We start from the raw sequence: 25576 nt of genomic DNA on the forward strand, positions 1-25576 counted from the left end.
ATTTTACCAGGGGAAGTTAGGAGCCTAGGGAGTTTAAGCACCTTGTGTTTTGAGGACTAAATTTTGAACATGGCCACCTCAAGTGGCAGTTAGGTTCCCCCGGTGAATTCCAGCCAGTCTCTGATAGGCCCAAGTTAGTTGTAGTAGAGGTTCTGCAATAACCAACAGGGTACATTAGCAGAGTTGAGTGGGAGAGTTTACAATATTCCTCACTTTCATAAGTACCAAATACATCCAACAACAACAAACAGACAAGATTTCTTACCACCAATTTTTGTGTGATCTTAGCACTCACAAATCCAAATGTTAAGACATAAAGGCAAGGGTGCTTTTCAAACAGCTGAGTTGTAGATTTTTTATAGATCATTATTGCCAAAGTGATAACTAGTCCTATATGGAGGCCTGGTGAAAGAACACTAGTGCCCTGAAACACACAAAGCAGAAAATGTTTCTCATCATAACCTGAATCATACCATAAATTTTTGGGCCCAATTTTTAGGACTGCTGACCAACCACAACTTGCACTAAAAGCCAAATGAAGTCACATGTACTCAACATGTCTGAAAGAAAAAAATCAGGTCCTGAGCTGCTGTGCAGCAGGGGCACTCGCACTGACTTTTCTTTCCCGTTATATTTTATAAACTCAAACCTCATTGCAGTTTCTCTGACAATACAAGACCCCTAATCAAGGATATACAGAAAACATGACTTGGATTACCACTGGAGTTGAGTTCTTATTAGCTGTCTCATTCATATATATTTAATGGCTTTACAGACAGCATTAAGGTATATCAAACAGTAGAATCAATGTATTAGATTGCTTAAATACTCGATCAGTAAGATGGTCAGAAGTACTAACTTTTTTGTAATGTAAGAATTTAACATACAAACCAGACAACACAATAACCCCCTTTTCTTCCCCACCCCAATATTAGAATACAGTTTAAATTCTAAAATAGCTTACTGCGATTGTAGATCCATTTTTGCCAACTCCACCACCAAAGATGACATGGAAATAGTTGGAACAGGAAAATAATGCTCCACCCACTATTCCAAGAACAGGAAAAGTCTTCAGTTTTAGGTCTAGCAAAGGGATCTTGCAAGAAAAATGTTTAAAAAAAATTAAAGGACATTGTTCCTTGGAAAAAGTTAAACTGCTGCTGAAGACTCCAAAAACAATTTGTATTGCTTTATTTTAACTATCCTTTTTCCTTGAAACTTATACTCAAATCAACAATTTCAGAGTTTAGTCCTGCCCTTAAGATGCCTTTTTGGGGGGTTTAAGTCCTAGAGAAGTAGGAGGTTAAATTCTGCCCTTGAAATTCATCTGTATTTGCAACATCATTAAAAAGCTCTTTTTATACTTTTGCTAACTATTTCAAATTTGATTCCACAGAAATCTGTGTCAGAGGAAAAAGGATAGTTCTTTCTAAATTCATTGGTCAGCACAATGGAGCACCACAGGAAATGCAAACTCCATCTGCCTGCGTTGTGATTATGTTACATAATATGCCATATGATGTATCTTTGCATTATGTATATTACCCAGATATAGATTTAACAAAATATTTACCTTTTAGAGTCAAATGCAGTTTCAAGAAAACTTCCAAGGCAGCAAAGGGTTAAAAAAAGAGTAGCAATAAATTTTCTGAAACCATGGACTACATATTTTTGGAGACAGACTTGTTTTTTCTTTAACGTTAAATCAAAGGCAGGGACCCCTGCATCTCAAAACAATCCACCAATTAACGCAAAAAGAATATACAGTCATTAAGCCAAGTTTGTGAAGTCTAAAGATCTCACTTACGGTTTGCATTTCAATCTTAATAGTTTCAGAAAGAGAACAAAAGCTATTTGGGGAGAAGAAAACCTAACTGTTTCAGACAGCATTTCCCTCTAAAAACTTGCCATTTCGTAATTGCCAGATTGATGAATGAGTCAGGTACAATAAAACATTACCAAAATAATACAGACTGCAAAATTAACTTGATGTTGCATGATATTAATATCTATTCCAATCAACTAGTATTGTGTATTGTACAGATGAAACCACCACCAGGAATAGGAACTACAGTCCAGTATACAGCAGGCTTCACTGAAATTGTTTCCAACTTTTAAAAATATTTGCATTCAATCCTATATGGTCCTATTCTACATGAAATATATGAGCTGTTCCCCTTTCCCTCAAATAGACTGGAAATATTTTTTGATATACTGATGCCAGAACACTGCTGGGTAGACATTTTAAAGTTATGGTGCCAGATCAGCTCTTACACCAGTGTAAATCCAGTGCAGCTCTATTAACTTTAACAGTTACTCCATATTTACATCAGCATAAAGCAAAATTTAGCCCATTGGATTTGTAGATTTTAATGGACAGTTTTACAATTTTGACAATCTACTTTAAAAATAATTTTGAGCAGAAATTTATGGTACAGGAATAATTAAATATAAAAATTGGATGTAATAGAAACTATTACATATGAAAAATAGAGACGGTGGATAAGATTCCTTTGAACTATAATCAAAATGTATTTTCCAGGCCTGAAGTTTATATATGGCAGATGGGGTCTTTTTCCTCTGTGTAGCTCTAAATTCATGCATAGGAAACCACACCATCACATCCAAGCGATACAGTACTGAACTACATGGAAACAGGCATCCTATAATAAGTATATAAAGCAACTTTTGTATGTATTAAAATGAAATAAAAAATAAGATTTAACAAATACAACAAACTGAACACAGAAGATTTGAAAAGCAATTACTAAACATCAACACACCTGCACATGACAGCTTCAGATAAAACTGGAAGTCTGAATGCTTGATACACTTACCTTATAGTCCCACATAGTAGTTCCACCAAATGCAGACATCAAGAAGAGGATCATTATGGCTATCTGAACTTCAGTTACGTCAACCCTAGAAAGAAAAGACGAAGCAGGCTTAGTTCATACATCTGTTTGTTGGGGGGAGGGAATGGGAATAAATTATTAGGTAATTAAAATGTATCCATTCAGGACATGCCATGTATATAAAAGACATGATTTCTGTGACCACAAAATTCTACATACCAACTAAAGCAAAAACATACGTTGCTAAATACCGTATATCGTTTACAGTTATGCACAGAAAACATGGGATTTTTTTTTCTTTTTTTTTTAGTACTGTATAGCTATTTAGGAAATTTTAACATGCTTACAAATCATTGTCATAAATATTAAGCAAAACAATAATTATAACAGTGAGCTTTTAAGAAAAAACAAACAATACTCTCATCATCAGATCTCTCTATTTAACAGGGTTTTATTCATATTGCAGTGAGTCTTTATACCATCCAGGGGCTGTTTTATTAAATTGAGTGAAACTGGCTAGTCATTTATCAAATGGTGTGATTATCAAAACATCAATATTCACTAATATTAGACAGGTATGCTGGGTATTTTTGCAGGCAAATGTACTTTGAGTATTGAATAAATGGCAGCCAAATATCACACATCTGTTTGTCATGTGTATTTTGCTAGATATGAAATTGATGCATTGATTTTTCCATAACTTGGCTTTTTTTTTTTTTTTTTTTTTTAAACAAAACCATTCCTCTAGTTTTAGATTATTTTTCCTTTTTCTAGTGAGAGGTTAATCAGTAATGTAGTACCTACTAGTGGCTAAGATTCTTCATTTCCTTTTATGTGACCATTTCTGCTAGGAAGCCCCAGGAGGACTGCCAAAGGACTGTTGGATATGTATTACCAAACAATTTGCAATATTTGGTAACTAATCACATCTCAATATTCTCTAATGACTGGACATGTCCACTATATATGCATATAGTCCCCTCTTTTACCATAATTTCTCCAACTGTTATCCCCCATTCAAATCTATCATGTTTGTTAAATACCATCTGACTCCTGTGAAGTACTATTTTAAATTGTATCTTAAAGAAAATCTCTCTTGGAGACTGAGATTGCTTGTCCATTTTTCCAGAGGAAAGCCATTCCCCTGAGGTAATTGGTCTATCCAAATCCTTCTCCCACCTCATCATATATAGGCATCTCTGCAAAAAACTTTCCTAACAAATTTATATCTTTTTTTAATGTATTTATTTATTGTTTCCAACCTTCCAAAAGCCATTACTTCTATTAATGGAGTTTCTGTGTTAAAAAAAACTGGTTACTAACCTTCCGCAACTGTTGTTCTTTGAGATGTATTGCTTGTGTCCATTCCATGCTTGGTGTGTGTGCACCATGTGCACAGTTTCCAGAGATCTTTTCCCTCAGTGGTATCTGTAGGGCTGACCCTAGTGCCCCCTGGACCTCATGCACATGCACCAGTACAAGAGGCGTCACTGGCTCCGCACCCTCTCATTTCCTTCTTACTCGTAACTCCGACAGAGGGGTAGGAGGGCGGGTCATGGAATGGACATGAGCAACACATCTTGAGGAAAAACAGTTACGAAAGATTAGGAACCATTTTTTCTTCAAGTGCTTGCTTATGTCGATTCCGTGCTAGGTGACAAGCAATATCCCTGGGAGGTGGGCTCTGAGTTCATGGATGGGCTGATTGCTACACTGCTCTCCTGAAACTGGTGTTGTCACAGGTGTGTTGGGTGATGGCATAGTGGGACATGAAGGTACGAATTGACACCTATGTCACAGCCCTGCTGATGTTCCCAACTGATAACTGCAAAAGGAATGCTGATGAAGCCTGGGCTCTTGTGGAATGAGCCTTCACGATGGCCAGAGGCAGAACCTTCACCTGCTCATAGCAAGCTTGGATGTAGGCAGTTATCTGGGAAGATAGTCCTCTCTCCTGTCTGCCATAGCTACCAAAAGCTGCATAGACTTGTGGAAGGGCTTAGACCTTTAGATATAAAAGACCATGGCCTGCCTAACATCTAATGTGTGTAGACAACATTCCTCATTGGTGCTGTGAGGCTTTGGAAAGAAGACAGACAGAAAAATGTCCTGGTTGTTATGGAACTGCACCACCACCTTTGGGAGGAAAGCCGGGTGGGGGCATAGTTGGACATTGTTTTTGAAGAACACCATATACGGGGGGGGGGGGGGGGGGGGAAGAGGGGGATCCTGCTGTCAGGGTTTTGATTTTGGAGACCCTTCTGGCTGTTATAATCACCACCAGGAAGGTGACCTTCCACCGAAGGAGCAATAAGGAACAAAATGCCAACAGCTTGAAGGAGAGCCCCCCGTGAGCTTTGACAGGACCAGGTTTAAGTTCCATGGGGGAATCGGGCCACAAACCTGAGAGTAGAATCTTTCCAAACCTTTGAGAACCTGATCATCTCCTCATGGGAGAAGACTGATCTGCCCTAGACTAGAGGATGGAAGGCTGAGATGGCTGTAAAGTGAACTTTGACCCATGGCAGAGCTACACCCTGATCCTTTAGGTGGAACAAATAGTCCAAGATGGACTGCAGGGAAGACAGAGATGGAGAAAAATTCCATTCAGAGGCCTAACAAGTGAAATGTTTCCACTTAACCAAGTAGGTAGCTTGGGTGGAGGGTTTCCTGCTACCTAATCTGAGCAGGTCTGCTTCTCAGGGTTCGGCCGCGCAGAAGCCACTGTCAGGTATAGCAAGGGTCTAGTGAAGCAACCAGCTACGGTCTTGCAAAAATCAAGTCCAGACAGGGTAGGAGCTCTACTGGACTTGCTACCGAGAGGTCCAGAAGCATGCTGAACCAGTGCTGGCGTGGCCTCGCCGGAGCTATCATGATAACCTTCGCCTTGTCCTCTTGATCTTTAAGAGCACCTTGTGTACCAAGGGAATCAGTGGGAAAGTATGCAGCAGTCCGACTGCCCAGGAGACAGGAATGCGTCAGACAGGGGGCCGTTGCTGAGCCCGGACATCAAACAGAACCCAGTGGCATTTCCTGTTCTGTCTGGTGTTGAGCAGATTCACATTGGGAGTCCCCCCACTTCTGGAAGATAATTCTGGCAAGGTCTGGGTGAAGAAACCACTTGTGGTGACGTGATCCACCAACGATTCCAGTCTACCGGGATGTGTGCCACCTCAAGACGAACGCTGTGGTTCACACAGAAGTCCCAGTTGGAGGGCTTCTTGACACAGGTCTGAGCAAGCTCCCCCTTGTCTGCTGACGTAAAATATTGAGGCCACATTGTCCGTCAAGACCTGCACAACTTTTCCGAGAGCAAACGAAGCAGCGCCTGGTAGGCCAAGTTTATCACCCTGAGTTCCCTGACATTTATGTGCAGGGAGAGGTCTTCCTGAGACCAGGGACCCTGGGTTCCAAGTGTACTGAGGCTGGCTCCCCACCCCAGGTTTGATGCATGCGAAACCAAGATTACTGTCAAGGATGGGGCAGTGAAAGGCACCCCTTTCGTCATTGAACGCGGCTCTGCCCACCAAATCAGAGAAGCTAAGACGGTTGACGGAATCATGAGAACCGAGTCCAAGTTGTGTTTGCCTGGGAGCAGACTGACGCCAGCCACGTGTACTACACCACATAGGTACATGCTGCCATGTGACCTAACAGTTTGAGGCACACCCAGGTGGTCATAAGTGGGTGATCTTTGACATGGGCGATAAGATCTGACAGTTTGGAACCAGGCCTCTGGCAGGTAGGCCTTGGCCTAAATGGAGTCAAGCACTGCCCCTATGAACTCTCTTCTGTGCACCGGGACTAGTGTCGATTTCTGTGAGTTTATTAACAGGCCCAGTGTCCAAGAAGTGGCCCATACTATGCCAATGCTGGGCTGAACCTGAGCCTACAAGTGGCCTTTGATCAGCCAATTGTCAAGGTACAGGTTGATTTGTACACCTTGACATCTCAGGCAGGCTGCAACCACTACCATATGCTTTGTTAAAATCCATGGGTCTGAAGGAAGCGCAGTGAACTGGTAGTGGCACTGGCCCACCATGGACCAGAGGAATCTCCTGTGTCTGTGGAACGTGGAAATAAGCGTCCTTTAAATCGAGAGAAGTGTACCAATCTCCTGGATCCAGGGAAGGAATGACTGAGGTTCTGCATGGTCTCCCTGGCCTCTATTTCTTGAGATATTTGTTGAGGTGACACAGGTCCAGGATGAGCCACAGGGCCCCTTTACCTTTCCAGATTAGGAAATATTGGGAGTAAAACCCCTTGCCTCTCAAACCTTGGAACTTCCTCTACAGCCCCTAGATGAGAAGTTGCTTGTGAGAAAGGTCCGTGAAGAGGGATGGGGTTGGGGAGTGGTAGGGAGAGATGAAAAACTCAGGGTGTATTCAACTGTGTCAGTACTGAGCACCCAATGGTCCAATGTTATGCAGGATCACACAGTGCAGAAGGGCGATAGGCAGTCTAAAACCAAAAAGGGGAATGGATTCTGAATTGAATCTATCATGCCATCCTCGAGTGTACCCTCAAAAGTCCTGTCGACCCACTCTACTGAGACTGAGGTAGAAGGTAGGGGCTGACAGCTCTTATAGCCCTTCCCTCTTACTGGATTCCTGCCTGGGAGGCCCCATAAATTTGGGAGGCTATTGAGGCCTGAAATGCTTCCTGGAGGCCAGGAGCTTGTCCAGACCTAGAGAGTGGAGCATGGCTCTCGAGTCTTTGAGGCAGTGCAGTTGTGGAGTCTGTCTGCTCAGAGGTCAGAGAGGTACCCTCAAAGGGAAGGTCCTGGACTAACTGCAGCACTTTGTGCGAAACGCCTGGTGACTGGAACCACGAACAGTGCCTCATGGTGATCTCCGATGCCATCGTTCTGACTGCAGAGTCAGCCACATCCAGAGCTGCGTGGAGGGAGGCCCTGGCCACTGTTTTGCCTTCCTCCAGGATGGCCATGAACTCCTGCAGCAGGATGTCCTTGAACTTGGCCACTGTGTCCCACAGGTTAAAATCATACTTCCCTAGCAATGTCTGCTGGTTAGAGATACGGAGCTGGAGATTGCCCGTGGAATAAACCATTCTTCCGAACAGATATCGCGTCTTAGCCTCTTTATTCTTTGGGGGTGGTGATGGACTGATCTTGTCTGTCCCTCTCGTTCACAGCTGACACTACCAGGGACCTTGGGGGGTGAGGGGATGTGAATACATGTACTCAAACACATTGGCCCGTATGTAGTACTACTTTTCCGCTCTTTTTGAGGTGGGGACAGAGAGAAAGGGATCTGTCAGAGCCCTGACTAGTCCCAACACCACCTCATTGACTAGGAGGGCCATTCTGGAGGAAGCCACTGTGGCCAAGATATCAATCAGGCTGTGTATGGACTCATTTAGCTCCTTTACTTCCAGCCCCAGCTTTGTGGTGACTCATTTCAGGAGCTCCTGAGGGGCCCTGAAATCATCTGGCAGGAGTGGGTTAGAAGGGCCTGCTACTGCCTCATCTAGGGACAAAGAGGAGGCAGCTAAAGCCATAGGAGGGCCTGGTCCTTCCTTCTCCATCTGTACCACCTCCACTGCGACCACTTTAGTGACTTTGGTGCCAGAGTCAGGGTCTGGTGCCAGTTGGGACGATGCAGTGGCTCGTCTTTTGGACATGACGGAGTCTGACTGCTGGGAAGGGGCCCGGAGCCGGGGGAAACCGTCATGAATTCCAGTTCTGCCACTGGATGGGCCAATGTCCTGATGGCCAAGCACTGACTGCAGGGCCTGTACTGAAGTCTGGTGCATAAGTCAGGTACCATCAGAGGTGCTGACTTTGTCCTTTCCCAGGGAGTGCTCAATGCCTGCTCCACTCCAAGCCCTGCCCCCACTCCACCTCTTCCTCCAAGTCCCTGCCCCTTCCTGCCTCCACCCGATTCCACGAGCCCACCCTCCCCCCACTCCTCTACCTACTCCCCCCAGCACCTCCTGCATGTCGCAGCAGGAGGGAGGCAGTGGAAGGAGCTGATGGGGGGCTGCAGCCCAGAGCGCACACAGAGTCCGCACCTATGGGTACCAGTACTACTTTGGCGGGTGAAGGATCCCATTTCAGACTCTGAAGAGGATTCATCTCCCGGGTACAGGTCCTCCGTGGTCTCCGATTCTGCCTCCAGGCGGTGCTGGGGGTTCGGTGACTGATATCAGGTCAGGGACTGTTGCCGTGGGGCCATGGAGGGCTTTCTTCTGGAAGGCACCGCTATGGCTGGTGTTGCAAAGGAGCGCTCTGCCCCTTGTGCCCTTCTGTCCCAAGGTAGCCCTGGCTGGTACAGGATCTTGGGGAGTGGGCGGTATTGGGAGGGACATCAAGTCCTTTGCAGCCTGGAAATCCTCTGGAGTTGAGGGGGCCCACAAGTGCAAGGTACCACAACCGCTCCCTGGAGTCGGGTCCTGAACCAGGCTCGGTGCTTAAGCAGAGTTGCCAGAGCCAACCGTGGCTCTAGGGAGGACGAATGGCCTGGAATGGGTCTCACTACATCAGTTGCTCCTCTCTTTGGCACTAGAGAATGCCCTCTCTCAGCACGCTATTTCCTGTGCTGCTTCCTCAGCACTGGGGATGGAGAATGATGCCGGGAAGAGCACGGTGCTGGTGGAGCACTTTGCATGGAGGCTGAAGTGCTCGGCCCCGATTTGGAGCAAGATGGCTCCGAGGATGGTCTTGAGGGCTGCCTCCATTAATAGAGCCTTCAAGTGAATATCTGTCTTTCTGAGTCTGCAGTTTGAAGCCCCTGCAGATCTTACACTTTTCCTTAACATGAGCTTCCCTGAGCACTTTAGACAGGCCAAATGTGGATTACTCACAGGCAAGGGCTTGCCGCAGGAGGTACATGGCATGCACAGCCCCTGGGATGATGTCTCTCTACAGCTGGGACTGCTGTCTATACTACGTGCACTAAGACTAACTGGTAACTAAATTTGCTAACTACAAAAACTATACACAATAGAGATCAGAGTCTAAACCACTGTTAGGGAAGCCTTGCAAGAGCAAGAAGATCATTCCAAGCAGCCATCATGGGCAGTAAGAACTAACTGGGAGGTTTTAGAGCTGGTGGTGCCCCTTATACCAGCACATGTGTGTGGGGTTCCAGGAGGCACTACAGCGGGCCCTACAGATACCACTGAGGGGAAAAATCTCTGGCAACTGTGCATGTGGTACATACACACACCTAGCATGGAATCAAGATGAGCAAGCACTCAAAGAAGAATAACTCTTCTAGAAAATTGAGAAACAGTGCCTAACTTGAAGGTATTGGTACCAGTAGGAGAGTTGGCCAGTTAGTTTTGATTTCGAAATAAGTTCCTGTGGTGAACAGCAGGCCAACAGTATGCATTCCAAGGGTCTTCCAATCTTTAAAACTCTGGTTTGTTATTTGGCTTAAGATTTGGACAATTTCCAGTGGGTGTCACTGAGAAGGGAGGAGAGATTCTCTCTAGTTCTACCCAAAACCCATAAAGTAGCCTCTAATAGAGCATGCGTATAAATTTCTGGATGGCATGATTTTTTAAAAATTAATCTATAGTAAACTAGCAATGTTTACACTGCCAAAGATTCTACAGACCTGTCCAAAGTTATCTGGACTCACTGTCTTTTCTTATTTGAATGAAGAGAAGTTTTAATTTGGAGATAACATTTGAACGCATACAACAAACTATTGAGATAATATCAACAATTCTTTATTAGGAGGACAAAGTTATAAAACTAATGATCTCCTGAACATTGCTTTTGCCATTCAAGGCTCCTTAGCGTTGGGACCAAATCTCTGTATTGAATACCCTGCCAAACAAAAGTGCTAGGTAAGACAGAGAGCAGACATGCCAATTAAACACTAAAGTAGACCAGACTTAAAACCCCATTTACAAGGTAATACCCACTCACCCTTTAAAACCTAAAAAGAACCTAAAACCACATAGGCCCTGAACATACAGCAAAGTAAACAATACGTGTAGAATCAAAAAGATCCGAAAAGGTTCCACCTTGCAAAGTCTGCGTTGCCAGCTTTTGCCTTATACTTTATTTGTATAAAGAATACTGCTGCTCGAAGTAAATTTTTGGGACTCATGTAAAGGATTTTGTTATTGACACACACTTACCTGGGGAAATACCCTGTACCGTAATATATTTAAAGACTACTTCACTACTGTAAGTCATTATTGTAGCAAAGCCAGTCTATCTTTTTGTGCCAACAGTTCTTAATACACACAGCAGGAGAAATGATATAATGTTTAAAGACTTGGGTTCACTGCCAACTCTGTCTCAATGACTCACCTGAGGTATTCAACTCAACTCTCTCTCCCTGCATTTCGTCATCTGTAATAAATGCCCATCTTTACAAAGTGCTTGAAGATCCATGTCTGAAAGCTACTAGCACTTACTATATGTCAGTTACGTAGTGAACAAAGCTTATGTGCACAGAACTTACACCATACATGTGAAGTTAAATTTAAAATGTTTAAATAGACTCTAGTTCCTCTAGACTGCCAAACAGTGTTGTCTTGTGTATTTGTAGGACAAAAGAACTATGAATATAAAAAAAAAAAAAAGACAAGGATGTGCATCAGCACCATTTAAAAGGATCTCAGTTTTGCAACTTCACATGAATGTCTGTCTGCTCTTCAGGGCATTGGTTGGCTCAGACCACCAGTAGCGAGATTGTGCCATTGGTTCTAATCCAACCTAGGTTAGTAGCAGGGCCGGCTCTAGCCATTTCGCCGCCCCAAGCACGCAGGAGGTCCACCGGAGCCGCCTGCCGCCCTCCCGGCAACTGGCAGAGCGCCCCCCGCGGCATGCTGCCCCAAGCACACGCTTGGTGCACTGAGGCCTGGAGCCGGCTCTGGTTAGTAGTGTCCAAATGTCTGATCATCATTTAATGCTATGAAGCGATCTAGTACATAGCTATTCACATCACACAGAAAAGTCACAGCCCTTGCTGGCAGTTTCAGCAAAGGGACCCAAGAACAGAAGAGGGAGAAGATTCAATTATCTTCTCATTTTAGAGGGAAGATTGCCAATGTCCCTTAGACCTGAATTGGTAGAAAAGCTTCCACTGCCACCATTTGTGCTCTGCTACTGTGGACAGAGCTATGTAGACTCCAGTATCTTCATTCAGACCCCTTTCATCAGCTCTGTACTTACAAGTTGAGAAAAATGTAAGAGTTGCTCCCAGTTAAATCACCCAAAATTTGCAAAAAAGAGAGAGTCATTAAAATTGTAATATGAAAGAACTGACATTTAGCATTTGGATGCACTTTTGCACTCTAAGGGGAAATGTATATTTAAATGATACAGAACATGCAGAGTACCTAATAAATCCTTTTCGAGAGTGTCTGCTGTTATGTGCTTCAATATGTACTTATAAAATGGACTAATCTATGCAGGTACTTCTCATAAGGCTCATCAATTTAGTATACTAGTTATGGCTGTCGATTAATTGCAGTTAACTTACGTGATTAACTCAAAAAAATTATCGTAATTAATCATACGGTTAAACAATAGAATACCAACGGAAATTTATTAAATATTTTGGATGTTTTTCTACTTTTTCAAATATATCTATTTCAATTATAACACAGAATACAAAGTGTACAGTGCTCACTTTATATTACAAATATTTGCACTGTAAAAATGATAAAAGAAATAGTATTTTGCACTACAGTACTTGTATGAGGTGAATTGAAATCTCTTTATCATGAAAGTGCAACTTACAAATGTAGGTTTTTTGTTACATAACTGCACTCAAAAAACAAAACAATGTAAAACTTCAGAGCCTACAAGTCCACTCAGTTCTACTTCTTGTTCAGCCAATTGCTCAGAGAAATAAGTTTGTTTACATTTACGGCAGGTAATGCTGCCCACTTCTTAATTACGTCACCTGAAAGCGAGAACAGGCATTCGCATGGCACTATTGTACCTGGCATCGCAAGATATTTATGTGCCAGATGCACTAAGATTCATATCCTTCTTCATGCTTCAACCACCATTCCAGGGGACATGCATCCATGGTGATGATGCTTGTTAAAAAAAATAATGTGTTAATTAAATTTGTAACTGAACTCCTTGAGGGAGAATTGTATGTCTCCTGCTCTGTTTTACCTGCATTGTGCCATATATTTCATGTTATAGCAGTCTCAGATGATGACCCAGCACATTGTTCGTCTTAAGAACACTTTCACTGCAAATTTGACAAAAAGCAAAGAAGATACCAATATGAAATTTCTAAAGATAGCTACAGCACTCAACCCAAAGTTTAAGAATCTGAAGTGCCTTCCAAAATCTGAGAGGGACGAGGTGTGGAGCATGCTTTCAGAAGTCTGAAAAGAGCAACACTCCAATGGGGAAACTACAGAACCCAAACCAGCAAAAAGAAAAATCAACCTTCTGCTGGTGGCATCTGCCTCAGATGATGAAAATGAACATGTATTGGTCTACACTGCTTTGGATGGTTATCAAGCAGAACTTGTCATCAGCATAGATGCATGGTCCCCTGGAACAGTGGTTAAAGCATGAAGGGATATATGGATCCTTAGTGCATCTCACATGTAAATATCTTGCTCTTCCCTCTCTTCGTTAGGTGAAGCCCGTCTCTGCCTAGCACTCCTCCTTCTTGGAACACCATATGCAGCACTTAGCGTACCTCAAGGAATCAATTCTGAAGCACTTAGAGGAGAGGAAAGTGATCAGGAACAGTCAGCATGGATTCACCAAGGGCAAGTCACGCCTGACTGACCTAATTGCCTTCTATGAGGAGATAACTGGGTCTGTGGATGAGGGGAAAGCAGTGGATGTGTTATTCCTTGACTTTACCAAAGCTTTTGATATGGTCTCCCACAGTATTCTTGCCAACAAGTTAAAAAATTATGGGCTGGATGATTGGACTATAAGGTGGATAGAAAGCTGGCTAGATCGTCGGGCTCAATGGATAGTGATCAACAGCTCCGTGTCTAGTTGGCAGCCGGTTTCAAGTGGAGTGCCCCAAGGGTCGGTCCTGGGGCCGGTTTTGTTCAATATCTTCATTAATGATCTGGAGGATGCCATGGACTGCACTCTCAGCAAGTTTGCAGATGACACTAAACTTGGAGGAGTGGTAGATATGCTGGACGGTAGGGACAGGATACAGAGGGACCTAGACAAATTAGAGGACTGGGCCAAAAGAAACCTGATGAGGTTCAACAAGGACAAGCGCAGAGTCCTGCACTTAGGACGGAAGAATCCCATTCACTGTTACAGACTAGGGACCGAATGGCTAGGAAGTTCTGCAGAAAAGGACCTAGGGGTTACAGTGGATGAGAAGCTGGATATGAGTCAACAGTGTGTCCTTGTTGCCAAGAAGGCTAATGGCATTTTAGGCTGTATAAGTAGGGGCACTGCCAGCAGATCGAGGGATGTGATCATTCCCCTCTATTCGACATTGGTGAGGCCTCATCTGGAGTACTGTGTCCAGTTTTGGGCCCCACACTACAAGAAGCATGTGGAAAAATTGGAAAGAGTCCAGCGGAGGGCAACAAAAATGACTAGGGGGCTGGAGCACATGACTTATGAGGAGAGGCTGAGGGAACTGGGATTGTTTAGTCTGCAGAAGAGAAGAATGAGGAGGGATTTGATAGCTGCTTTCAACTACCTGAAAGGGGGTTCCACAGAGGATGGATCTAGACTGTTCTCAGTGGTACCTGATGACAGAACAAGGAGTAATGGTCTCAAGTTGCAGTGGGGGTGGTTTAGGTTGTATATTAGGAAAAACTTTTTCACTCAGAGAGTGGTGAACCACTGGAATGGGTTACCCAAGGAGGTGGTGGAATCTCCTTCCTTAGAGATTTTTAAGGTCAGGCTTGACAAAGCCCTGGCTGGGATGATTTAGTTGGGAACTGGTCCTGCTTTGAGCAGGGGGTTGGACTAGATGACCTCCTGAGGTCCCTTCCAACCCTGATATTCTATGATTCCATGAATACTAGCTACAACAGTGCCATGCAAATGCCTGTTCTCACTTTCAGGTGACACTGTAAACAAGAAGCAGGCAGCATTATCGTCTGCAAATCTAAACAAACTTGATTGTCTGAGTGATTAGTTGAACAAGAATTAGTACTGAGTGGACATCGAGTGTACAAGGACCACACTACTGTAAGGACTATACAAGGTTAACATCACTTCCAGGACTAGCCTCCCCAAAGTAGAAGGGCATAGGGCCATGTACACCCGGATAGGCTCAGCAAAGAGTAAATTCTGCACCCTCCTCAAACAATGGAGAAGTGAGGTGAAGTGCTTACTGTGCTCCTGGAGCTCTGGGAAGCACTGTGCACCCCAATGACTAACAGTGACTTTATGAAGCCATTACTGGAAATAGTGTTTAATGTATTGCAAATCAATAGCAATTGTACAGAGGTCTCAGGGACATCTGACAACTGTAAACAGGAATGTCAGTTCTGATATGAATTTCAGGTCCTGGACCAGATATAAACTTCAGATAAAAGAGATATTTTTTTTTTTTTTTTTTTTTTTTTTTTACGAGAGAGGAGAAGGGAAGGATGGGTGGAAGGTGAAATGAGATGTGTCAAATCCAAAGATCAAATATGTACAGTTCTGAAAAGAGTTCTACTTACTTTCCAAACTTTAACATGCCTGATACATATGTCTGCCAGTGAGCACAATAAAACATGAACGTCCCCACAAAACAACAGAAAAATAGCCAGTCAGGGTTCGTTCCCAGTCGAACAGCTATGCAGGCTCCAATGGAAACAAAAACTGAAAGGCAGAGGTAAGCATAGTCAGTCATAAATAATTACACTACTTGCAATTTTAAAGATAAACACTAGACAAAGTTTGACTGCAATAGCTTCAATAGTATAGTGACTTGTTGGACAGCATTTCCCAAACTTGAAGCTTCAGGAAAATGAAACCTATGGTGTCCTTTACAACCCCATATTGTGATGTTCGAAGCTCACCCATCTTAAGGTATACCTTTTCAACTCCTCCCACCCCCACCCCACAACCAGGGAGGCATGCTACATGTTGGGTAACCTTGTTATAAGGTAGTAATAGTGAGAGTTACAAACTACTGTAAAAATAGGTTTTACATTTTAGAATAAACTTTTTTCCTGAGGTCTATTTAAAAACAAAACTACACATCACATCATTATCGAATGCAGACCTATATAGGGAATTTCATCTCAACATCTTCAGATAATTGGAATATTGTAAAAAACAGGGAGAAAATGAACTCTTGGATAACCTTAGCTACATCATGCACAGCTAAGCACTCACTGTAGTGTTCCTTGTCTCATTAGGTTTAGATCAGGGTTTCTCAACCTGTGGGTTGTGACCCAAAACTGGGTCACTGGAATGTTTCAAAGGATCACATCGCAGCTCCAGTCCCGTGAGATTGCTGTGGCCTGGTGCATGGGATCACAGTGCCCTCAGGTTTGACTCAACTGCTCCTCCATCATGACGATGGGAAGGCAGGCAGCTCAAATATGAGTATGGGGCACTGTGACCCTGTGCGCCAGGTCACGCCACTCACAAATTTGGCCCAGATGGAGCCGACAAAGCCCAGAGTATGGAGCCGAGCTCAGTCAGCCCCATGTAACCAGAGCTGTAGGGGGGGCCTCTGCAAAGCCCTACCCCGACACCCTATCCCCAGACTTGGGGCCCTCACACATACCAAGTCCTATTTACTGGGTTAATCAAACATCTCCAGGCAGTAGGCACACCATCCTTCAAGCTTTTTTTTAACATTAGTGTCTACAGTATGCATTTCCACTAGAGCTGAGATGACTAATACAAGTAACAATAAGGAATTCAATCTCTCCTGACATGGTACTGTAGTTCTAACAATTTTTAAGTGTGTTTACTTTTCCTCACTTCACTTTCATAGTTCCTGATTATGCTGACAAGACTCAATCTTTCTAATTAGAAAAGGTTTCATTTCCTTTTAAGAAAGAGATCAAAATGATGGGCTAGATTGTTTGCGTCCATCAAAAGCCAAAACAAACAAAAACATGCAAGTTCTTGCGTTTCTCTGCCCTGAAGTGATGCTTTTCTGAATTGCTGTCCATGAGACAATTTTTAATTGGCTACTGCTTAATATCTGAAATTAATAGCCCACTTTTGTTGTTGTTTGTACTACAAACCTTAATTCATCTTGGCAATTTAGCATCAAATTAAAATTGAACTTCAGGTATTTATACTGTATCTAGCATCTTAGAAACTTATACAGCCCTCATCACTATTGTGTTTTGAGCCACATAAGTAGTGAAGCCAGCCGTCAGTTCTTCTGTCAAGTAAGTTATGACAGATACTGCACTTCTCTCCCAGGAAATCTTTGAATGTACTGTATTGCTTACAAAAAGCGATCAGATTTAATAAAGAGAACACACTCACTTCATACTCTCAATGTACATATGCAAGAGCTAGGTAACATGCATTATACATGTCTCAGGGCCACTTCTAAAATATTTTCCCACTCTCTAGGTTAGTAAGTAATAACCACTTAGGTCTCATATAGCACTTTTCATCAGTAGATCTCAAACAGCTTTACATATGAGGTCAATAGTCTTATTCCCATTTTACAGATGGAAAACAGAGGCACCAACAGGCAAAGTGACTTGTTCATAGTCACCCAGCAGGCCAGGAAGAGAATCTAGGATTTCGAAGTCCCAGTCTAGTTTTTATCCATTAGGCCAGACTGTACCTTACTAGGATTTAGTTTTTTTCCAGTCCCCTCCTCCCCCCACACCCAAGTTTGAAAAACGAAGAAATAAAGTTACCTGTGGAAATACAGTCACAACCATGGTCAAAAAGTTCCCCTAAGGGGGAACTACTATTTGTTCTTCTGGCTTGTTTCCCATCAATAGCATCCAGGGACTGGTAAACAAAGAGTCCTACTGCACACAAGAGGAATACCCAAAACGGTGCCTGGAACAGATGCATAAATATCAATACTATCAGTTCCAAATTACTTACTATTAGCCAAAAATCGAGTATACTACAGATTTTCTCTGCATGAAAAGCTTTCAGAGCAGTACTTTGCTAAGAGACTACCATAGACAGGCTAAAGTCTTCTTTCAGTTTTAGCAGTGTAAATTGCAGTAAATCTGAACTGAATTGCTCAGTTTATATCACTGAAACAGAATCTATGCAGCCTCATGCCTGTGCTTTCATTTACAAAACTAAAAGTTTAGATAGATACAGCTATCTAAAGTGGCATAAAGATTAATAAACTTTAATTTTCTCACCTGAAAATTGAGAGAGGTGCACATAATTAGTAGGAATGGTTCTATCCATGTTTATGGATACAGAACCCAAACAAAAAGGAGCGTCTTAAAAAAAAAAAAAAAAAAAAAAAAGAGTTCAGTGTTTCATTCAAATTTTCTGAAGTCAATTAGATGATTAACTTAAAATTTTATTTTCTTCCTGGGTGTTTAGAGAACTGGTTATATTTGCATATCAAATTTCAGTTACTATGCAAACAACAAAATTACTTAGTGCATTTTCTGCTTTTAACAGAAGTTTTAGTTTTTAAATAGACAAAGTTGGAGATTTTTCCAAGGCTCAAATGGCAGGCAGACGCCTAACTGCCATTTGTGCCTTGCAGAATCTCTCCCAAGTAAATAAATGGTTTTCTTAAGAAAGAAGAACTGTCTGCTAAATGTAGACTTTGATAATTTATTTAGTTCTTGTTTTAAATTGATTGGGGGTTGGTTTTGATCATTCATTACAGGGTTTTAGATTAGCAGGACTTGCCATGGTAGAGGTCCCATCTCGGAAGGGAGATTTACCTTTCAGAAAATCAGTACGACTTTGAAACTAGTCCTTACTGATTACTTTTCCTCATACACCCCCAAATCTAGTTTTAGTCCAGGTCACATTTTTGCCCCTAGTTCTTACCAATCACACTTGACACAAAAAATTGTTTGGGAAGAAACAAAGTGAAAGGTTACATACAAGATGTTTATATCAAATAGATAAAACCCCATAGGAAATCGTGAAAATTAATTCTCTTCTACCCCTACGTAGGAACTGTCTGTTACATCCTGTCCTTGGTTACTCTTGTACAATCCCTCTTCAGTGGGAGCTCACAGGTGTAACAGGGCAGAATTTTGGCTGTACCACATACATCGTAATCAAGATTGATAACATTCCTTTTCCAAGTGTGTTTATTAAAGGTTAGTGAGTGTATCTGGATAACAAAATTACAAATTATATGGATAGACTGAATATTAATGAGTAGATGTCGGGCTGAGAGACAGGAAATAACCCACTTTAAATAAATCCTCACATAACAGGTACACATCCACATAAACCAGCCAGTGGTCTCAGTCAAACCAGAAAAGGGAAGAATTTTGACAACTGAAAATAATAAACTTCTTTTAAACTAAGTTAGGACAGGAGGTTGTCATGGAGGGGAATATAGAAGGGGGAAAAATGGAAGTATGGTGAGATAGCTGTTCTTAAGCCCTGTTCATTATATCCCATCATAGCACTTGTGAACCAGTTTGTTTAGAACAAATCACACATCAGGTTTAGACCCATCCCAGGAATCCACAAGGCAAGACCTTCCAACTAGGACCATATTTAAGGAAGATTCAGTTTTGAACTTAAAAGTCTTGCTCACAAAGCCAGAAAAGAAAATGAATTTTTAAACTTAAACAAAAAAATTAGGTAACTTTCAGAAAGAAAAGATCATCAGTATCTCTCTACTTCCTAATTCATTTAACCTTGAAATGAACTTCCAAATGAGAATCTAGTACACTTCTGACTTGGAGGCAATAGTAGCATCATCCTAGTTAAGAGCAGGCTGAGTAATCCTTATCCGGACCATTGCTAAATCTATTTTAAATTTCTGGATAACTATTGTCTAGCATCATGACAGAAGAAAAGTAAAGTAGTGAAAACTCTAGGGGAAATAAAGGATCTGAATGTCTTGAGTACAGAATCAGATTAATTCTCCAGAGTATGTCACCCAAAGGAATCAGATAGGAAGGAAAAACAGGACCTAAAATATCTTTTTAAGAAGCCCTGAGAATTCACTATATTCTAGCTAAGTCTGTGAAAGGATCTCAACCTGACCCCTTAAATTGCACTTGCAATTCTGCAAGTACAGAGTTTAGTTAGATACTCATCTGATTGTAGGACTAATTTTGGTAGTTACTGTAGGTGTCTAATTTCTACTTGCACCTGCAAACAGCTGGCACAATTTTAGAAGCTCTCTTAGAAAATAACGGCTTTCAAGATTTTTAAACATGTCCATTGTCATTGGGTTTAAGCTTCTCCAATGTGGGGGTTCCTACTTATGTAGTAATATAAAATCTGTTATGCTTTTTATGTTGGTATTACTTCAATGTAAAATAAGACAACTGTTTGAATTCTAGTCAAAATGTTTTTTTTCTTATTGGTAAGTCCTCATCTATTCCAGCTGGGTTATCTCATCTCTTTTCACTCCTTCGACAAGATGAAACTTGCAATCTCTGTGATATGTTTAAATATACCTTCATGATTGTTACTGATTATTTGTAACAATTCGGTCAAATATATATATTCTTTCATTCAAAGAGTAGTGTCTCTCTTGGATCAGGTATGAAACCAGTGACTTTTGGACTTTCACTATAGTTTACACAGTATTAGGGACTCTGAATCCCCACCAATCTTTAGGTCAAAAATCTAGACTCACATTTTTACAAAGGGCTAAACCTAATGATTGATTTATGAAGCAAGATGTTCCAACAGTTCCTCCCTTCTCCCAAATAGTATTAAGTGAGGGGAAAATTAAAAGTCTAACATCTTAAGACTTTCAGCATTATCTGTAAATTGGATAAGAAAAAGATTTAAATTCCAACTGACATGAGCATTTTGGTGGCAGCCAGAAAGCAAAACAGCATTATGGTAACCCAATGCAAGATTATAAGCTAGTTTCCATCCCCCTCCAATATGAGTTTGACATTAAATTTTAAAATAATTTTTATGTTTTTTCTCCCATTAATCTAGTTATTAAATAGGAGGCAAAATCGTTTTACCATCTTTAGGCAAAACATGAAAAGGGACAAAGACTTTCAAAACTTGTATAAGCTAGGAACAGGGGAAAATCCAAGCTCATCTTCCCTCAGGAAGACAGGAAAGTGACCATGTAGAAAGGACAGGGCCATTTGACAAGGGCACTTCTGGATTCTTGAGGCTACTTAACTCTGTAGATTTACCCTAGCACTTTTAAATCTCCTAAATTAATCTAAATTCCCATTAAAACAAAATCTCTGTTTTAACCCTTATCCTTGCAAAGATAAAATGTAAACTGATCACAATGATTATGTGTCAATATTTCTTCATAAAGATCAAGTATTATACAATGTTTTCCCCCCAGCCCTGCCCACACACATACCCTCCTTCAGCTGTCCAAGGCTAGCCTTTGAGGTCTATGAAATCCATGACCCTAGGCCCCTCAATTTTGGGAAGGGCCTAGGACAGATTCTTGGCTGTGTTGCCCAGGCCTCTGCTGCCTGGGTTGCAATAAATTCCCCCATTCAGCCATTTGCCTACAGTTTAAAATACAGTTTTATAGTCCAGATTACCCAAAAAAGCAATTATGCATATCATACACAGAATTAAAACTGTACTCTATGCTAATTCAGTTAACAAGATCCTCTCAACCACTTTATTTTCCCACACTCCTCCCTTCTTCTAAAGCCACTGGATACATAAAACTGCTAAACAGATTACTATTGGTAAACAAGATCTCACCCACAGTTGGCATTTTATTTGTTTCTGAATGCAAAATCTCCATACTCAATGGTCAATCATGAAGAAAAAGCTATTATCACACATTCTTCAACAGTCGTAATGCCATTTAATTCCAGTTCATTCTATGCCATATGTTGGCTATTTATCTTGTTTAATCTTTTAAATAATTATTTCATAAAATACAATGAAGCCAGCCAGAAAAATGGCTGATACAGTAAGTAAAGACAACTGTATTTTGTTACAGAAAGACAATGCTGTGAGTTCCTCCCTGTATACAGACATTTTTAATATTTCCAAATTTGGGATACTCCAATTAATCAGTCAGGCCTTTCCCGCCCCCTCTCTTTTTTTTAAGGTTGCCTTTTGGCTTTTTTCAAAGCATTGCTGGATCTGCAAACTGTATCAAGGATCTTACTTTAGAGCTTCTTTATATGAAGAGGTAACAAGCTTCACATCACAATTCCTCAATTTGTGCAAGCTTTTTTAATCTGTACATTAGTTACTGTATTCATTGTTAGCTAATGACAGCTTCAACAACCCCACAGTTATTCAGCAGAATAAACATGACAATGAAACAGTTCAATTTCTTAAATCAAACTCTGAAAAATTGAAGAGAACATGCTAATGTTTGCAGTCATAACTTCAGATCATATTGTCAGAAGAGAGTTTATTTAATGGAAAACAGTTCTGCTACACTCAACTTCAAACCGATTTTTGACAAAATAAATATCTTTTTTTCCCCTGATGAGAATGTGTACACACATATGCTAGAATTCAAGTTAAAAAATTTCCCCTGCCTTCTCAGTATGGGCTTTCCATTTCCTTATAAATCCCCACCATGACAGGATCTATGGAGTGTGAGGAGCAAAGGGTTCTCATTCTCATCTTCCCCCTAACTATCTCATCCATACCAGTTAATGCTACAGAACACCTGCTGAGAGGGGAAGCCGATTGCGCTGAGAATGTAGCAACAAGTGTCGGCATGAATGGCTTGGGGGAATTGGAAATGGGATATGGAGTCTTTCACCCCAAGGTCACCACTTCAAAGCTAACCCAGGGTGGTAGTGACCTGCATGTTGTTGGGCAGGCTGACATGAAATGAGTTGGTGATCTCAATCTAACTGGTAGTAAACAAGTGTCCAAATCACAAAAACCACCACCGTACTTAGGCCTAGTTGACAGTCTCAGGTCAAAAGATTAATATTTGGAGACTGAAATACCCTCAGCTCCTAATTAATGGAGTACCATGGTGACGTGTGTTCTTCCTCTGCCCAACTTTTCTTCCCGTCAGTCAGGGAGCAAGATTACTGTACATGACAGCACACTGGTATGAATTTTAAATTTCATTGTTTTTCATTATCTTGCTCAGACCTTTCACAATTATGAGAAAAAACAGTATTTATCATGACTCAGGAGTTATGTAGCTGGAAGGAAAATGATCTGTCCTGAAGCCTAGGAAGACAGCAGAGAGAGCAACAGGAGTGGGGATCAAATTAGGAATCAGAGTGGGTCAAGAATCTGGTCTCCTGAGCTATTTTGGCTTCCAGAGAAGACAAAATATTCTGTTATTTGCATCAATCCAACATTCAAATTCTGAAATTAAAGCTTTGTAATGTCATGAACACAGAGGTTCCAGTGGCCTGGAAAATTAACCTAAAATAGTTTTAAAAATTAAAAACATTTAAATTAAAATTTAATGTTACTGTCTTTCTGTCCCACTCAGCAGCTTTAAATTGGCAAGCTTGAAGTAGCTTTGTTTGTTTTTTAATGAAATCTTAAGGAGTTATTATAAACACCAGTAAGAAGTTTACAAATGGAGGGATATTTTGGAAGTTGAGAGAGAGTAAATAAAGGACTCTGGTAAAATCACTGCATGCTAGATGGTAAAAAGGATCAAGCTATGGTAAAAGAAAGAGATAGTGACAGAATAGTGAAAGGGCAGAAGTGTTGGACCCAATAATTAAGTTGCCAATTATTCTTAATAATTAGATAATTATTCATGAGAGCAACTAAATCACACCTACTTTCTCAATGATGCATAGAAGATCACCATCTCTCATTTTGCCATCTCCCTGTAATATGAACACATCCCATTCGCCCGGTCTGCTCCACCCAGTCTTAAGATGACTCTTTTATATGTAAAAAGCAACAAAGAGTCCTGTAGCACCTTAAAGACTAACAGATGTATTGGAGCATAAGCTTTCGTGGGTGAATACCCACTTCGTCAAATGCATGCTTTCTCCACAGCCTCCCTATACACCCCGCCTGCCACAGTTCCTCCCGCCCATTGACAGACCCCGCAGATCAATGCCTTCCCCCTCACACACATACCCCGCCCACAGCAATCAGCTGGCTTGCGGCGTTTTGGGGGCAGGAGGGAGGGGGGAGGAGTGAGGAGTCAGAGCGCAGGCTCCACCTCCCATCCCTGCCTCCCCAACGCCGCAAGCCAGCTGACTGCCCTGGGCAGGAGGGGGAGCCTGTCCTCCGAGTCCTTGCTCCTCCCCAAGCACCGCAAGCCAGTTGATTGCCCCAGGCGGGGGGAGGAGCGAGGACTCAACATGCAGGCTCCCCCTCCCTCTCCTGCTGGCAGCAATCAGCTGGCTTGCCAAGTTTAGCGGGGGGGCAGGAGCCAGGATGCAGCATGGGAAGTAAAGGGAGAGGAGATGGGGGGGAGAAGAGGCAGGTCAAGGATGGGGGTTTGGGGGGGGGGGAAGTGGGCAGGCTGAGGGTTGAGCCCCACCCCGCCCCACCCGTGATGCTTGCAGAGTAGGGGAAGCTGCAGCTGCTGCGCAATGTGCTTCTCCTAGCCTACAGCACCTTCAGCCTCCTTGCCTGCCTCATCTCCAGTGCCAGTGGGCTGTGCCTGTTTAGGGTAAGGCAGGGACACGTCTCAACTATAGTACTGTACTGCATGTACAGTATGTTTGTAAACACACAGCACATGCACACTACTCCCCCCCACCATAGTATTAAACTGCTTGTTTAAAATTGTTTAAAATGTATACAATGCCTTTTGTCTGGCAAAAAAAATTTCCCTGGAATCTACCCCCCTCCCCATTTATATTAATTCTTATGGGGAAATTGAATTCGCTTAACATCATTTCACTTAAAATCGCATTTTTCAGGAACATAACTACAACGTTAAGTGAAAAGTTAGTGTACTTATTAACTCTGTGCCAAATATTAGGCACAATATTTTTTAATGTGGTTTAAGAGATCTCTTGATGTACAACTGAATGACACTTGTTAGCCTTTTTGTGGCCACTGCACAACATACTCTTACCTTCAAGTCATCCTATACTATCACATTTCCTTCCCCACGTTCCCAGTTACAAAAAAGGGCCTATTTTTAGTTGATATTTGGAGAAACACCTACAAACAAAATTTCATTATCTACTTTTTTTCCCCATTTCCCCACCCATACTGCTTACCTCCTCTGGAGTCTGACAATAGTCTCCTGAATATCAACAACTATTTTTATACTTCTGACAGATTTTATCACTGTGTCCCCATGACCTAAGAATCTCATGATGTCACCAGAGAGCACAGGAGGTGCACAGGTTTTTCAGGGCTGCAGAAGAAAGTGAAAAACCCTCAGAGTCTCTGCCAATTTGACCTGGGGAGAAATTTCTATCAAATTGTCAAACTCAATTAAAAGGCAAACATCAGTCAGTATGCTACAACAGATGACTGTTGTCACAGCTGTTCTGAAGATGTTTATCAAGATACTGAGGTTACAACACTATCATGTCCTACCCACCAGAAGGAACCAGTGGTTGCATCACTTCCTTTAGTGCATGCATAGAGTTCACACATTTATTATTTCACAATGTCTTTGTAAAGCTCCAGGATTAGGCAGGCGTATTTCCTCCACACCATCCCCCTCTGGCACTGAACAATTAACTTTGTTCTGCAGGGAAGAAAAAACACCCCAAAATGCTACAGTACTCTTGGCGAGAGATTGGCAGTAAGAATGAAG

General features: G+C 41.9%; 1 protein-coding gene across 2 annotated transcripts in view; it reads right to left on the bottom strand.

Moving 5' to 3' along the window:
• CHPT1 (choline phosphotransferase 1) overlaps positions 1-25576 on the bottom strand; it is a 39083-nt gene that overhangs the window by 7248 nt on the left and 6259 nt on the right. Inside the window, exons 2-7 of one of the 2 annotated variants that reach the window (XM_050946003.1) lie at positions 18102-18185; positions 17634-17781; positions 15471-15612; positions 2838-2922; positions 965-1096; positions 266-424 (exon numbers count right to left, since the gene is read on the bottom strand). In XM_050946003.1, the coding sequence (XP_050801960.1) occupies positions 266-424; positions 965-1096; positions 2838-2922; positions 15471-15612; positions 17634-17781; positions 18102-18125 (690 nt within the window). In that variant the 5' untranslated portion in view covers positions 18126-18185. The remainder of the gene's footprint in view (positions 1-265; positions 425-964; positions 1097-2837; positions 2923-15470; positions 15613-17633; positions 17782-18101; positions 18186-25576) is intronic. The other variant, XM_050945996.1, reaches the window with a different exon arrangement.

Source organism: Gopherus flavomarginatus, chromosome 1, assembly GCF_025201925.1.
Source record: "Gopherus flavomarginatus isolate rGopFla2 chromosome 1, rGopFla2.mat.asm, whole genome shotgun sequence".
Taxonomy (NCBI): domain Eukaryota; kingdom Metazoa; phylum Chordata; order Testudines; family Testudinidae; genus Gopherus; species Gopherus flavomarginatus.